Genomic DNA, 13,767 nt, shown 5'->3' with positions numbered 1-13,767 from the left:
CTAGCTCTCTTGCCCAGAGTCCTGCGCAAGATCAGAATGGAGGGCCGTCGAGTCATCCTCATTGCACCGGACTGGTCCAGGCGAGCTTGGTATCCGGACCTGCTCCAACTGTCCGTGGAGATGCCGTGGCATCTTCCGGACCGTCCAGACCTGCTCTTGCAAGGTCCGTTTTTTCCGCCCGAATTCTGCGGCACTCAAATTGACGGCGTGGCTCTTGAGTCCTGGATTTTGACGGCTTCTGGTATTCCTCCTGAAGTCATCTCCACTATGACTGGGGCCCGTAAGTCTTCCTCCGTCAAGATCTATCACAGGACTTGGAAAATTTTCCTGTCCTGGTGTCGCTCTTCCGGCCATTCTCCTTGGCCATTCTCGTTGCCGTCCCTTCTGTCTTTTTTACAGTCCGGTCTGCAGCTAGGACTGTCCCTCAACTCTCTCAAGGGACAAGTCTCAGCTCTATCAGTGCTGTTCCAGCGGCGTCTCGCCCGGCTGGCTCAAGTCTGCACCTTCATGCAAGGTGCGTCTCACATCATTCCGCCTTATCGGCGGCCCTTGGATCCCTGGGACCTTAACTTGGTCCTCACGGTATTGCAGAAACCCCCTTTCGAGCCCCTTAGGGAGGTTTCTTTGTATCGTCTTTCTCAAAAGGTGGCCTTTCTAGTTGCCATAACTTCTCTCAGGAGAGTCTCTGATTTGGCTGCGCTCTCCTCGAAGTCACCTTTTTTGGTTTTTCACCAAGACAAGGTAGTTCTCCGTCCGACCCCGGACTTTCTTCCTAAGGTGGTCTCTCCCTTCCACCTTAACCAGGATATTTCCTTGCCTTCCTTGTGTCCGGCCCCTGTTCATCGCTTTGAGAAAGCGCTGCATACTCTAGATCTGGTGCGTGCTCTCCGGATTTGTGTCTCGCACCGCTGCGCTTAGGCGGTGCACCTCTCTTTTTGTGCTAACCACAGGGCGGCGCAAGGGTCTCTCTGCTTCTAAGCCGACCTTGGCCCATTGGATTAGATCGACCATTTCGGACGCCTACCAGAGTACTCAGGTGCCTCCCCCGCCGGGGATCAAAGCACACTCGACCAGAGCTGTCGGTGCCTCTTGGGCTTTTAGGCACCAGGCTACGGCTCAACAAGTCTGTCAGGCTGCCACTTGGACTAGCCTGCATACCTTTTCGAAGCACTACCAAGTGCATGCTCATGCTTCGGCAGATGCGAGCTTGGGCAGACGCATCCTTCAGGCGGCTGTCACCCACTTGTGAAGTTAGGCTCCGCCTACTTCTTAGTTTTTCTGTTTATTCCCACCCAGGGACAGCTTTGGAACGTCCCATGGTATGGGTCTCCCAAAGGAACAATAAAGAAAAAGAGAATTTTGTTACTTACCGTAAATTATTTTTCTTATAGTTCCGTATTGGGAGACCCAGCTCCCTCCCTGTTGCCTTCCGTGTGTTATCACCGGCTGTTGTCGTGGACAGAGTCTCCGGTTGTTCCGGTTCTTACTCGGTTCTACTTGTGGGTGGCTATTCTCCTTCAGCTTTTGCACTAAACTGGCTAGGACTGGCTACCAGGGGGTGTATAAGCTCAGAGGGAGGAGCTACACTTTTAAGTGTAGTACTTTGTGTGTCCTCCGGAGGCAGAAGCTAAACGCCCATGGTATGGGTCTCCCAATACGGAACTATAAGAAAAAGAATTTACGGTAAGTAACAAAATTCTCTTTTTTCACCAGGTAAACCAATATAACTGCACAAAATTTAGAACTAAACATTTCTGACATGCAAAAACAAAACCCAAAAAATTAGTGACCAATATAGCCACCTTTCTTTATGATGACACTCAACAGCCTACCATCCATAGATTCTGTCAGTTGCTTGATCTGTTTATGATCAACATTGCGTGCAGCAGCCACCACAGCCTCCGAGACACTGTTCTGAGAGGTGTACCGTTTTCCCTCCCTGTAGATCTCACATTTTATGAGGGACCACAGGTTCTCTATGGAGTTCAGATCAGGTGAACAAGGGGGCCATGTCATTTTTTTTCATCTTTTCGACCTTTACTGGCCAGCCACGCTGTGGAATAGATGGATGCATGTGATGGAGAATTGTCCTGCATGATAATCATGTTTTTCTTGAACGATAATGACTTCTTCCTGTACCACTGCTTGAAAAAATTGTCTTCCAGAAACTGGCAGTAGGTCTTGGGAGTTGAGCTTCACTCCATCCTCAACCCGAAAAGGTCCCACAAGTTCATCTTTGATGATCCCAGCCCATACCAGTCCCCACCTCCACCTTGCTGGTGTCGGAGTCAGAGTGGAGCTCTCTGCCCTTTACTGATCCAGCCTCTGGCCCATCCATCTGGCCCATCAAGAGTCACTCTCATGTCATCAGTCCATAAAACCTTTGAAAAATCAGTCTGACATTTTATCTTATGTTTCTCGTTCAAAAGTGGTCGTTTTTCAGCCTTCCTTACCTTGGCCATGTCCCTGAGTATGGCGCACCTTGTGCTTTTTGATACTCCAGTAACGTTGCAGCTCTGAAATATGGCCAAACTGGTGGCAAATGGCATCTTGGCAGCTTCACGCTTGATTTTCCTCAATTCATGGGCAGTTATTTTGCGCCTTTTTTGCCCAACACGCTTCTTGCGACCCTGTTGGCTATTTGCCATGAAACGCTTGATTGTTCGGGGATCACGCTTCAAACGTTTGGCAATTTCAAGACAGCTGCATCCCTCTGAAAGATATCTCACAATCTTTTACTTTTCAGAGCCCGTCAAATCTCTCTTCTGACCCATTTTGCTAAAGGAAAGGAAGCTGCCTAATAATTAAGCACATCTTATATAGGGTGTTGATGTAATTACACCGCACCCCTCCTCATTACAGAGATGCACATCACCTGATTTACTTAATTGGTAGTTGGCTCTCAAGCCTATACAGCTTGGAGTAGGACAACATGTATAAAAAGTATCATGTGATCAAAATACTCATTTGCCTAATAATTCTGCACACAGTGTATGTACATCACATATATACACTGTACTAGAAATGCGGGTTAAGTTCATGAGTATTTGTCTTTTGTACAGGTGAAATATATATTTTGCCTATCCATTATACTAATATTAGATTCCATTAAAATAGATCACTCTTTAAATTGTATAATACTGGTTTTCAAGTATTTATGTTTAATCCAAATGGTCAGTGTCTTTTTTAACATACTTTAGATTAATCAATAGTGTAAGCTCAGAAAAAAAACAGTTCAAATTTTTCCTGGCCTGAGGGATCAGGTTACAGCTGTCTATTGAAGTCTCTAGATAGGGAAGGGGAGAGGAGCACAGACACGCAGAGTGCTGTTGTTTTCTAGTAAGTGTTTATCTCACCTTCAGGCTTGAATTCACAGCTACACTGATTATTAGTGTTGTATAATGTCCTCCATGCTGCTGTTGACTCTGAACAGGAGAGCAGCAATTCTTCATATCTCTGTGTACTCTGCAACTACCTCCACTGGCTGAGAGAGAAGTGTAAACAAATAGAGAGAGTATACATAGGAAAAACTGTTGAAAGTACAGGATAAGTCGTGTAATGGCCAAAATTGTTACTCGTCATGTACATACACAAGACAACTTAATCTGAATAGTTGCCTGAATAACGAAGACGCTTTAAACCTCCTGTATCGTTGTTTTAGCTTGGTGGAACCATCGGAGACATCGAGGGAATGGCTTTCATTGAAGCTTTCCGGCAGTTCCAGTTTAAAGCCAAAAGAGAGAATTTCTGTAACATACACGTCAGCCTTGTACCTCAGGTAAGCACATTCTACTAAAGATGTACCTCATTCTGTCTGAGATGTCAGATTTCCAATATTATTCACCATAGAGAAACTGCTGAATGAGCAGAGCATTAGTGGTGCAGTCATTTCACAACACTTTGTAACGTAGCATTCAGCATGTACGACGAGGACCAGGACGATGGAGGCCGAGTCATACTTTATTTTTGTTTTAGAGAAGTATAGAAGCCTAGAGATGGACGAAACCAAGGTTCGGTGTTCATACCAAACACAGACTCTACAAAAAACAGAGTTCGGGTTCTTTATGTATGCAAACTACTTGCGCAAGCATCGCTGTGCTCAGGTACACTCGGTGGCTGGCCCAGTGTGAGCCGCTTAAGGCCACTTTACATACAACGACATCGTTAACGAGATGTCATTGGGGGTCACTGAATTCGTGACGCACATCTGGCCTCGTTAGCGAGCGACGCCGTTGCGTGTGAAACGTACGAATGACCGCTAACGATCAAAAATACTCACCATATCGTTGATCGTTGACACGACATTCTAATCTCAAATATCGTTGCTGCTGCAGGACGCAGGTTGTTCGTCGTTCCTGTGGCAGCACACATCGCTATGGGTGACACCGCAGGAACGAGGAACAACATCGTACCTGCGGCCGCCCGCAATGAGGAAGGAAGGAGGTGGGCGGGATATTGCGGCTGCTCATCTCTGCCCCTCCGCTTCTATTGGTCGGCCGCTTAGTGACGCCGAACGAACCGCCCCCTTAGAAAGGAGGCGGTTTGCAGGCCACAGCGACGTCGCTAGGCAGGTAAGTATGTGTGACGGGTCCTAGCGATGTTGTGCGCCACGGGCAGCAATTTGCCCATGATGCACAACCGACGGGGGCGGGTGCTTTCACCAGCGACATCGCTAGCAATGTCGCTGTGTGTAAAGTGGCCTTTACAGTGATTAATCAGCTCGCACTTGGGGTAACAACAGCACGATCAGATATAATGTGCACCAAACACAAATAAAGCAAAAACCTCCGTCCACCTGCCCCCGGAAGTGATCCCTTTATGGCTGGCTATATGTGGGTGGAGAGCCCAACTGCCCAATTAGTGACTTCTATTGGGGTTCAGGTCAAATTCGGGTCCCAAACTGAGCTTTTTCAAAAGTCCGGCTGCACCTTCCGAACTGAACCAAACTTCCACGGGTCCACTCATTTCGAAAGAAGACCCTACAAATGAACACTACTTGACAGGCTCACATCTCTGGTACAGTATGGCAGATTTAAAAAAAACTACAAAACAACAACAACAAAAACCAGACTACTCATGGGAGCAATGTGAATAAAATAAGAGTTAAAACTGTACAGATTGAATCTGGTGACCGATCCTCTTTAAGCTTAGGGCACTGCAAGAGAAAGCTGAGAGTAGGGTCAGCAGAGAGTAAGTTTGAGGGCTCGCTCACATCACAGTATAAATTGGATGAGTGCTATCAGATAACACACGGAGCAATGCTACTGTGAAACAAATCTCAGCTAGATAATAGTCTATAGATATAAATTTATAGACCTCCACAAACAGTAAAGGTGTAATAAAGTCTACACAAAAATTAAAAAACCTATGGAAAGTATAGTGATGTCCGTATATACATTGAACCTACACCAAAGTGTGATGTATTCATGTAAAGGTAGAAGAAAGCTGCAAAAAATTGTAATAAATCTACACAAATATAAAATAATAAAACTACATAAAGGTGTAATTAACTTATACAAAAGTTTATTGTGAGGTGTGAAAAACCTACGCAAAGATGTAATACATATAAACAAAATGGTAAGTGTAAGAAACCTACACAAAAATGTATTGTACCTAGGCAATGTATAATAAACCTTACAAAGTGGTGTAATGTGCCTACACTAAGACACAATAAGTTCACAAAATTGTGTAATAAACCTACAAAATCATTAAACTATTTACACAAAGGTGCAATAAACCTACTAAAACTTTGCCCACATAAAAGTGTAATGCGTCTACACAAACAAATAATGTAACTACATAAAAGTGTAATAGACTTTCGGAAAAATGTATTCGGATGAGACCCAACCATTCAAGTCTATGGGTACGTGGAAGTCATCGGACCACACTTGGATGACGATTTCTGCGGACTATCACAATGGAGAGGCTGGAGAAATGTTGTTCTCCATCTGTTCCTCACAGTGTGATCACACTATGCTGATATAGTCTGATCAGAGTTTGAGCCGAGTGTCATTAACATAATTGACCTGATTCTCTCAGATGAGACAATCTATGGTTGTGTGACCCCGGCCTAAAGCCTGCTTTACACGTTGCAATTTTGCATACGATATCGTATGCGATTTGCAACGCCCCCATCGTATGTGCAGCACGTTCAATTTGTTGAACGTGCCGCACAAATGAGTAACCCCCCGTCACACGTACTTACCTTCCATACGACCTCGATGTGGGCGGCAAACGTCCACCTCCTGGAGCGAGAGGGACGTTCGGCGTCACATCAACGTCACGCGGCAGCCGGCCAATAGAAGCGGAGGGGCGGAGCTGAGCTGGACATAAACATCCCACCCACCTCCTTCCTTCCGCATTGTGGGCTGGGAGCCGCAGGACGCAGGTAAGATCTGTTCATCGTTCCCGGTTTGTCACACACTGCGATGTGTGCTACCGCGGGAACGTTGAACAATCTGACGTTCAATTCTAGAGAAATGAACGATGTGCATGCGACGAACGTTTTAACGTTCAATCGCAATCGCACGAACTTGTCACACACTGCAATGTAGCTTACAATGCCGGATGTGCGTCACTTACGACGTGACCCCGCCGACACATTGTAAGATACATTGCAGCGTGTAAAGCAGGCTTTAAGGACAAACAATGGTGCTAAGTTAGAGACTTACCACAATGTATCACACATAATGTGAAGGGTCTTACCAGCCATCTCTGTAATTCACAGCACTCACTATTGGAAGGAAGGAGAAGTGTTTAGCACTTTACTGTATCATTGAATAAATTCTGGCCACTTCCGTTTTCGGATGGAACATTTAGTTTTACCCTAATAAGAGGTGCTCAGAGAATAAGTCTCTTATACACAGTGTGAAGCACAAAAACACATTAACTTTAGATGTCATCTTCAGATGCTAAGGACGTCTAAAACTAAAGAGTCTCTTGAGTGTGGTGGTATTATTGATCTCATAGTCAAAAAGGAGAAAAGTAAAATCTTCAAATGGTTCAATTATAGTAGAAATAACAACCCATTGATTTCCAGTTCATTCCCACTCAGAAACATGAGTAGATATGAGCGTGTGCTTGTGAATATTCCAGACGCTTAATAATTATATTAAAGTAGCAGCCTCTAAAAAGAAAGAAGTGACATGCAATTTTTGGGATGCGTGAAATGATTTTTAAAAATGACTAATGTTATTAACAAAAAAACAATGCCCAGTAGACAAGCTAAAAGGTAGAGCATTTTCAACAGTGGCATAACTAGAGTTCTGTGGACCCCGGTGCAAAATTTGACCCTGGGCCGTCCCCCCCTGATGTTGGTCAGATGTTTGTATATGTATGTATACATTTAGCATTCTAAATCCTATAAAAAACATATGAGTTGCCCTCACCCCTTTATGTAGTAATGTGCCTCAGCCAGTTCTAATGTACCCCATCTTAGGTAACTTCCAGGTAAATGTGTCCCCATCCTTGTATGTTCCGCATCCTACTAAATATGTCCCTCATCCTGGTATATACTATCCCACTCTTGGTATATATTTTTCTGGGGCTTTTCTGATATATACTGTCGCCTTCCTGGTGTATACTGTCCCTCTGTTGGTATTTATGTTCCTCTCCTGGGTTCCTCTTAGTATATACTGTTCCCCTCCTAGTATATGCTGTACTCAAACTTACCGGGTCCCATGTTGTTCGGCGTTCTCCTCTATAGCCGATTCGAAGTGGCTGGCAGCTTTCATCGGTGTCCGTGCTATGTCAACACGTCATTGTCATGTGCTGCTTCAGCCACAGGAAAGCTGCTGAAAGCTGCCGGCTTCTACTTTGCCGGCAGAGTGTATCGCAGTACAAGGACCTGAAGGGTCTCTGCACAGCGATCCATTTCAGCTGGATGTGTGTCTCTCAGATGCACATCCAGCTAGAGTAGGGACTGGAGTCGGCTGACGCTCTGCACCCCATGGCCCGGTCCCGATCCCTGTGACTGTAATTGTTACGCCCCTGATTTTCATGCCTTCTAAGTATAAAGGTGGTTTTATCAGATACTTGCCTAGGTACCTGGAGATGTTCAAGTTCCACTATGATCACAAATACTTATGTTGCTATTATAATTACTTTCACAGTTTTCCTCGTGGAGCTTTAAGTTAGCGCAATTAGATTTCCCTGAAAAACAAGTGGTCTTTATCCCTCGCTTTTTTCTCCCTTGCTCCACAGATGTCCTGATTAGCAGTGGAGTTATACAAGTACATCACTGACAGTTCGGGCTACAGTCTGGAACCATTTACATTACTTATACTCTTAAGGTCCAGTCACACTAAGCAACTTACCAGCGATCCCAACAACGATAGGGATCGCTGGTAAGTTGCTAGGAGGTTGCTGGTGAGATGTCACACTGCGACGCTCCAGCGATCCCACCAGCAACCTGACCTGGCAGGGATCGCTGGAGCGTCGCTACACAAGTTGCTGGTGAGCTCACCAGCAACCAGTGACCAGCCCCCAGCGCCGCGTGGAAGATGCTGCGCTTGGTAACTAAGGTAAATATCGGGTAACCAACCCGATATTTACCTTGGTTACCAGTGCACGCAGCTACACGTGCAGAGAGCAGGGAGCAGCGCACACTGAGCGCTGGCTCCCTGCTCTCCTAGTTACAGCACACATCGGGTTAATTACCCGATGTGTGCTGCAGCTAAATGTGCACAGAGCAGGGAGCAGCGCACACTGCTTAGCGCTGGCTCCCTGCTCTCCTAGCTACAGCATACATCGGGTTAATTAACCCGATGTGTCCTGCAGCTACATGTGCACAGAGCAGGAGCCGGCACTGACAGTGAGAGCGGCGGAGGCTGGTAACAAAGGTAAATATCGGGTAACCAAGGACAGGGCTTCTTGGTTACCTGATGTTTACCGTGGTTACCAGCATCCGCATAAGCCGGCTCCTGCTGCCTGCACATTCAGTTGTTGCTGTCTCGCTGTCACACACAGCGATCTGTGCTTCACAGCGGGACAGCAACAACTAAAAAATGGCCCAGGACATTCAGCAACAACCAACGACCTCACAGCAGGGGCCAGGTTGTTGCTGGATGTCACACACAGCAACATCGCTAGCAACGTCACAAAAGTTGTTCGTTAGCAGCGATGTTGCTAGCGATGTTGCTTAGTGTGACGGGGCCTTTACCTTGTTGCTTGTTGAACTACAAGTTCAGAGCTCAGTGTGAGATACCTAGGAAGCAAGGTGTCTTTATTCCTCAAGTTTGTCTTCCTTGCTTTATATTTGCTTTGAGCAGAAAATTAGTGGAGTTACCGTCAGACTACATGTGTTTTGGGTTTTTTTTCCGCCTGGAACAATGAACCTACAGCTACATTTACCTGGTCTCAAACCACAATGGGTTGAAATCACAGATATTTTTAAGAAGTAGCTGTTAGAAGCCCTAAAATACTGTCTATACAAAATCCAACCTTGGCCTTAAAAATGGATAAAATTTAATCAAAATATTAATTTGTCTCTTCAAATCAAAGTGTAATTACAGTATATACATGGTTATACTAATCCATGTGTTAGCCTACCTATACAAATTAAGAAACAGGAATAAAAAATTAAGGGTAAATGGTGAGCACAATCTGGTGCCAGCTAACAGATGCTCAAAAAATGCTAGCGGCTAAAAAATGTTGCAAGAACTCTAAAAAAAAATGACCAAAAAGTCTTCAGGTTTACAAAACTCCAGAGAGAAGGAGAGTTTCCTGAAGTGTCCCAGGACACAGTGTGAACCAACCTGGATAATTGTCAGTCTACTGTATCTGCTAGTTGTGAACATGCCCTACTGGCTCTAAGATTATAGTAATGTGGTAAGGCTGAGGATACACGGCGAGTAAAACAGAGCGAGTGGAATGCTATAAAAAATTGTATTGCACTTGGACCAATGTTATTCTATGGGGCCGCTCCCATGTGTAATTTTTTTCTCAGCCCTAATCGGACCGAGAAAACAATCGCATCATGCTGCAGGTGGAATCTGATTCGTTTTCACTCGCACCCATTGGAGTCTATGGGTGCGAGAGAAACATCGCACTGCACTCGCATGACCCCGGAGTGCAGTGCGACATTATCATCCCTTCCTCTCTTTCGCAGCTGTGCTCCGATCGCAGCACAGTATAATGACACACGGCTTACACTCGCAGCAGAGCAGAAGCCAAGGGTCATTAGCATAAAGCATCCAATGCTCTTGCATCGGATCCTAAATGCCCGTGTGTCCTTAGCCTAATAGTAAAATTGTGCCTGAATGTATCTGGATAACCATGAGACTTAACATGGATGGTGTATTTTGTTTAGCCAACAGCAACGGGAGAACAGAAAACCAAACCAACGCAGAACAGCGTCCGAGCACTCAGGGGCCTGGGATTATCTCCAGACTTGGTATGTTTTTTCTTAAATCATCTATATAACTCCAGAGATTGATGGATTAATACTGTGGAAATATTTTAGGCAGGTGTGGAAAAAATGCTGCAAAGTAAGAAAAATGCTTTAAAAAAAAAATGAAAGTTTTAATATATATATTTTTTATCAATTTTCGAAATACAAAACAGGAATCAAATCAATCCTTGGAGGTATCACTCTTTGCCTGAATAACAGCATCAAATGATCAGGTTTTCTAGGTTTACAGGTTTTGACCTTTGAATGATCTTGGCAAGGAGGTCGTTCCAAACATCTTAGAGAACTAACCACAGATCTTCTGGGGATGTAGACCTGTGAAAATTGTTCTGTCTTTTCATGTAATCCCAGACCAACTTGATGATGTTGAGATCATGGTCCTGTGGGGCCATATAATCACTTCCAGGACTCCTTGTACTTCTTTATGTTGAAGATGGTACTTAATAACATTAGTTCTATCTTGGGGTGAGGAGGTTTTGTGCTACGGAATAAATTTGAAGCCATCCAAATGCCTCCTTGATGCTTCTGCATGATGGATTAGTATATGTCATATTTTGTAGAATTTTTTTAAGCACCTGTTTAAAACTTTTGCACTGATCTGTATATCAGTTGTTCACCTGTAAGATTTCATAGACATCACAGTGTAGGCACTCATACACCCTTCCAACCCCCCCATACACACGAGCGGGTGTTTCGCTGTACGTTCATGTTCTTTCAGGAGGAAGAGTGAAAAAAAATTCTGACCCCGCTGAGAACAAAAGGATCAGGCTTTAAAACACAGACTGCTCTATTTCTCTTGATCAAAGAGCACAAAAGCCACCAACCACATCAAGGTGTATCTAAATATGGATGGTCCCTAACGCTAATGTCATACCTCTCCATGTGCCAAACCAGCCTCATCTGAATGGGGAGTGAAAAGGAGACCAGGCATAGCTCGCAATTAAAACCTAGTGTGGGAAAGAAGGGTGGATGAGGGTGCAGAGAGCTGGTGTAGGGACGCCCCTTGATATGTACTATGTATAGGAAATAAAGAAATTATATATATATATATATATATATACACTCGTGTATGTATATATATATATATATATATATATATATATATATACACATAGTATTAAATTAATGTACTTGTAATGTACTTTGATAAAAAAAAAAGCTAACTACCTCACATTTTTAACGTTTATATGTCTGTATATTGGCCACATAGCGTATTTGTATGCGAACACTATTTATTCTTTTTTATGCCCGATTTCTCTAGTAGAGTCACTCAGTCCACATCTCATGTTTTGCTACTGTAGGAAATAGATGTTTGTAAGAATTCTCTGATGATTGCCTCTTATAGAAATCTGGAATCTTTGTCACCTATGCTAACACATATCAGCCCAATGTGTACCAGAAGGACTCTCTTTTGGCATACACTGGGTCCAAGAGGACCTCTGGATATATATTGTCTTGTATGTCATGCAGTAAAAGCTCAATGTGAACAGAATCATATTTGGCTGTCTAGGTTCAGTTATACTGTCTTGGTTCAGGAAGCCTTTTTTCGAAAGACGGTTTTAATAATAACCATCTTGAAGAAAACCCCTTGTAACAAGAAGAATATTCGCTCTACTGAAAACTACCCACATGGAGAAAAAAGTGGGGCAGAAGCCTATCATTAATTGGGAAATATTTTGGGGAAAAAGTGCTGGTAGGATGAAGATGATGGAGACTGACATGTAAATGGTGACTATGCTAGTCTTTAGCAGATTAGATTCTGGAGGACAAGTTTGATCACAGCCTGTAGGCGGCAGTAACCAGCAATGATCGCCGAGCTGCTCAGATAAGCTTGTGATCGAGCTTTGGATAGATCTCACCATTTTTAAGATGGGTATTAAAGAAGTTCAGACAAAATCTTAATTAAAGGGAACCTATCAGGTCCAATATAACACCCAGTACCACAAGCAGTTCTGGGTGCATATTGCTTATCCCTGCCTAACTGTTCCTGTATACACTAGCATAGATAAAGAGATCTGTAGAAAAAGTGTTTCTAAAGATCTTTTATCGTATGCTAATGAGTGTGGGGACTAGTCCCCTGGGTGTTAGTTCCCCTGGCTAGTCGGCTCCATTAACATGTTAGTACACCCCTGCGGGCAGGGATGGGATTTAAATTTTTAACAACTGGTTCTCTGTAAACCCCGCCCATTTGAAAACACACACACCCATTTTGTTAGCCACACCCATTTTGTTAGCCACACCCATTTTGTTAACCACACCCATTTTGTTAACCACACCCATTTTGTTAACCACACCCATTTTTAAAGCACTTTCCTCAACCAACAAAATACAAGAAATTTAAAGTATAATCTCTTTCCCCTTCTTCCCCTCCTATACCTTCACTCCCCTGCCCAGCACCAGTTGTTCCAGTCACTGTCACTCTTATTGTATTAAACATTTTTTCTACAATTTTTAAAAATTATTACTAAAGGAGCCCTGCTAAAATTGGAATGGACAACCTTCCCCATACAGATCTCATCCCATGTGGCTGCTTTTCCAGTGCAGATCACATCCCATGTGGCCTCTTTCCCCTGCAGATCCCATCCCATGTGGCTCCTTTCCCCCTACAGATCCCATTCCATGAGGTCTCTTTCCCTTGCAGATCCCATCCCATTATGGCCTCTTTCCCCTGCAAATCCCATCCCATTATGGCCTCTTTCCCCAGCAGATCCCATCCCATTACGGCCTCTTTCCCCTGTAGATCCCATCCAATTACGGCCTCTTTCCCCTGTCGATCCCATCCCATTATGGCCTCTTTCCCCAGCCAATCCCATCCCATTATGGCCTCTTTCCCCAGCCGATCCCATCCCATTATGGCCTCTTTCCTCTGCAGATCCCATCCCATTGTGGCCTCTTTCCCCTGCAGATCCCATCCCATTATGGCCTCTTTCCCCTGCAGATCCCATCCCATTGTGGCCTCTTTCCCCTGCAGATCCCATCCCATTGTGGCCTCTTTCCCCTGCAGATCCCATCATGGCTTCTTTCCCCTGCAGATCCCATCCCATTATAGCTTCTTTCCCCTGCAGATACCATCATGCCTTCTTTCCCCTGCAGATGCCATCATGGCGTCTTTCCCCTGCGGATCCCATCATGGCTTCTTTGCCCTGTAGATCTCATCCCATGTGCTCCTTTTCCCATATAGTTCCCATCTTATGCGGCCTCCTCTCCCTGCAGATTCTTGTCTCCCTGCATTTTCGGATCACTGAGCACTTACCTGCTTCAAGCACCGGCGGCCTCTCTTCTGTCTTCCGTCCTCCTCCGCGGCACTCTGCAAGCACATTGATGCTGGCAGGCAGCAGCAGGATGAGGAACATCACCAC

The 13,767-nt window shown here is 44.6% G+C and overlaps 1 protein-coding gene across 5 annotated transcripts in view; it reads left to right on the top strand.

Moving 5' to 3' along the window:
* CTPS2 (CTP synthase 2) overlaps nucleotides 1-13,767 on the top strand; it is a 275,422-nt gene that overhangs the window by 53,400 nt on the left and 208,255 nt on the right. For all 5 annotated transcript variants that reach the window (XM_075335173.1, XM_075335172.1, XM_075335174.1 and 2 more), the window contains 2 exons: nucleotides 3,662-3,778; nucleotides 10,310-10,393. In XM_075335173.1, the coding sequence (XP_075191288.1) occupies nucleotides 3,662-3,778; nucleotides 10,310-10,393 (201 nt within the window). The remainder of the gene's footprint in view (nucleotides 1-3,661; nucleotides 3,779-10,309; nucleotides 10,394-13,767) is intronic.

This window comes from Anomaloglossus baeobatrachus, chromosome 2, assembly GCF_048569485.1.
Source record: "Anomaloglossus baeobatrachus isolate aAnoBae1 chromosome 2, aAnoBae1.hap1, whole genome shotgun sequence".
Taxonomy (NCBI): Eukaryota; Metazoa; Chordata; class Amphibia; order Anura; family Aromobatidae; genus Anomaloglossus; species Anomaloglossus baeobatrachus.
Note: the sequence above shows the minus strand (reverse complement) of the source record. Positions and strands in the feature narration are given on the sequence as shown.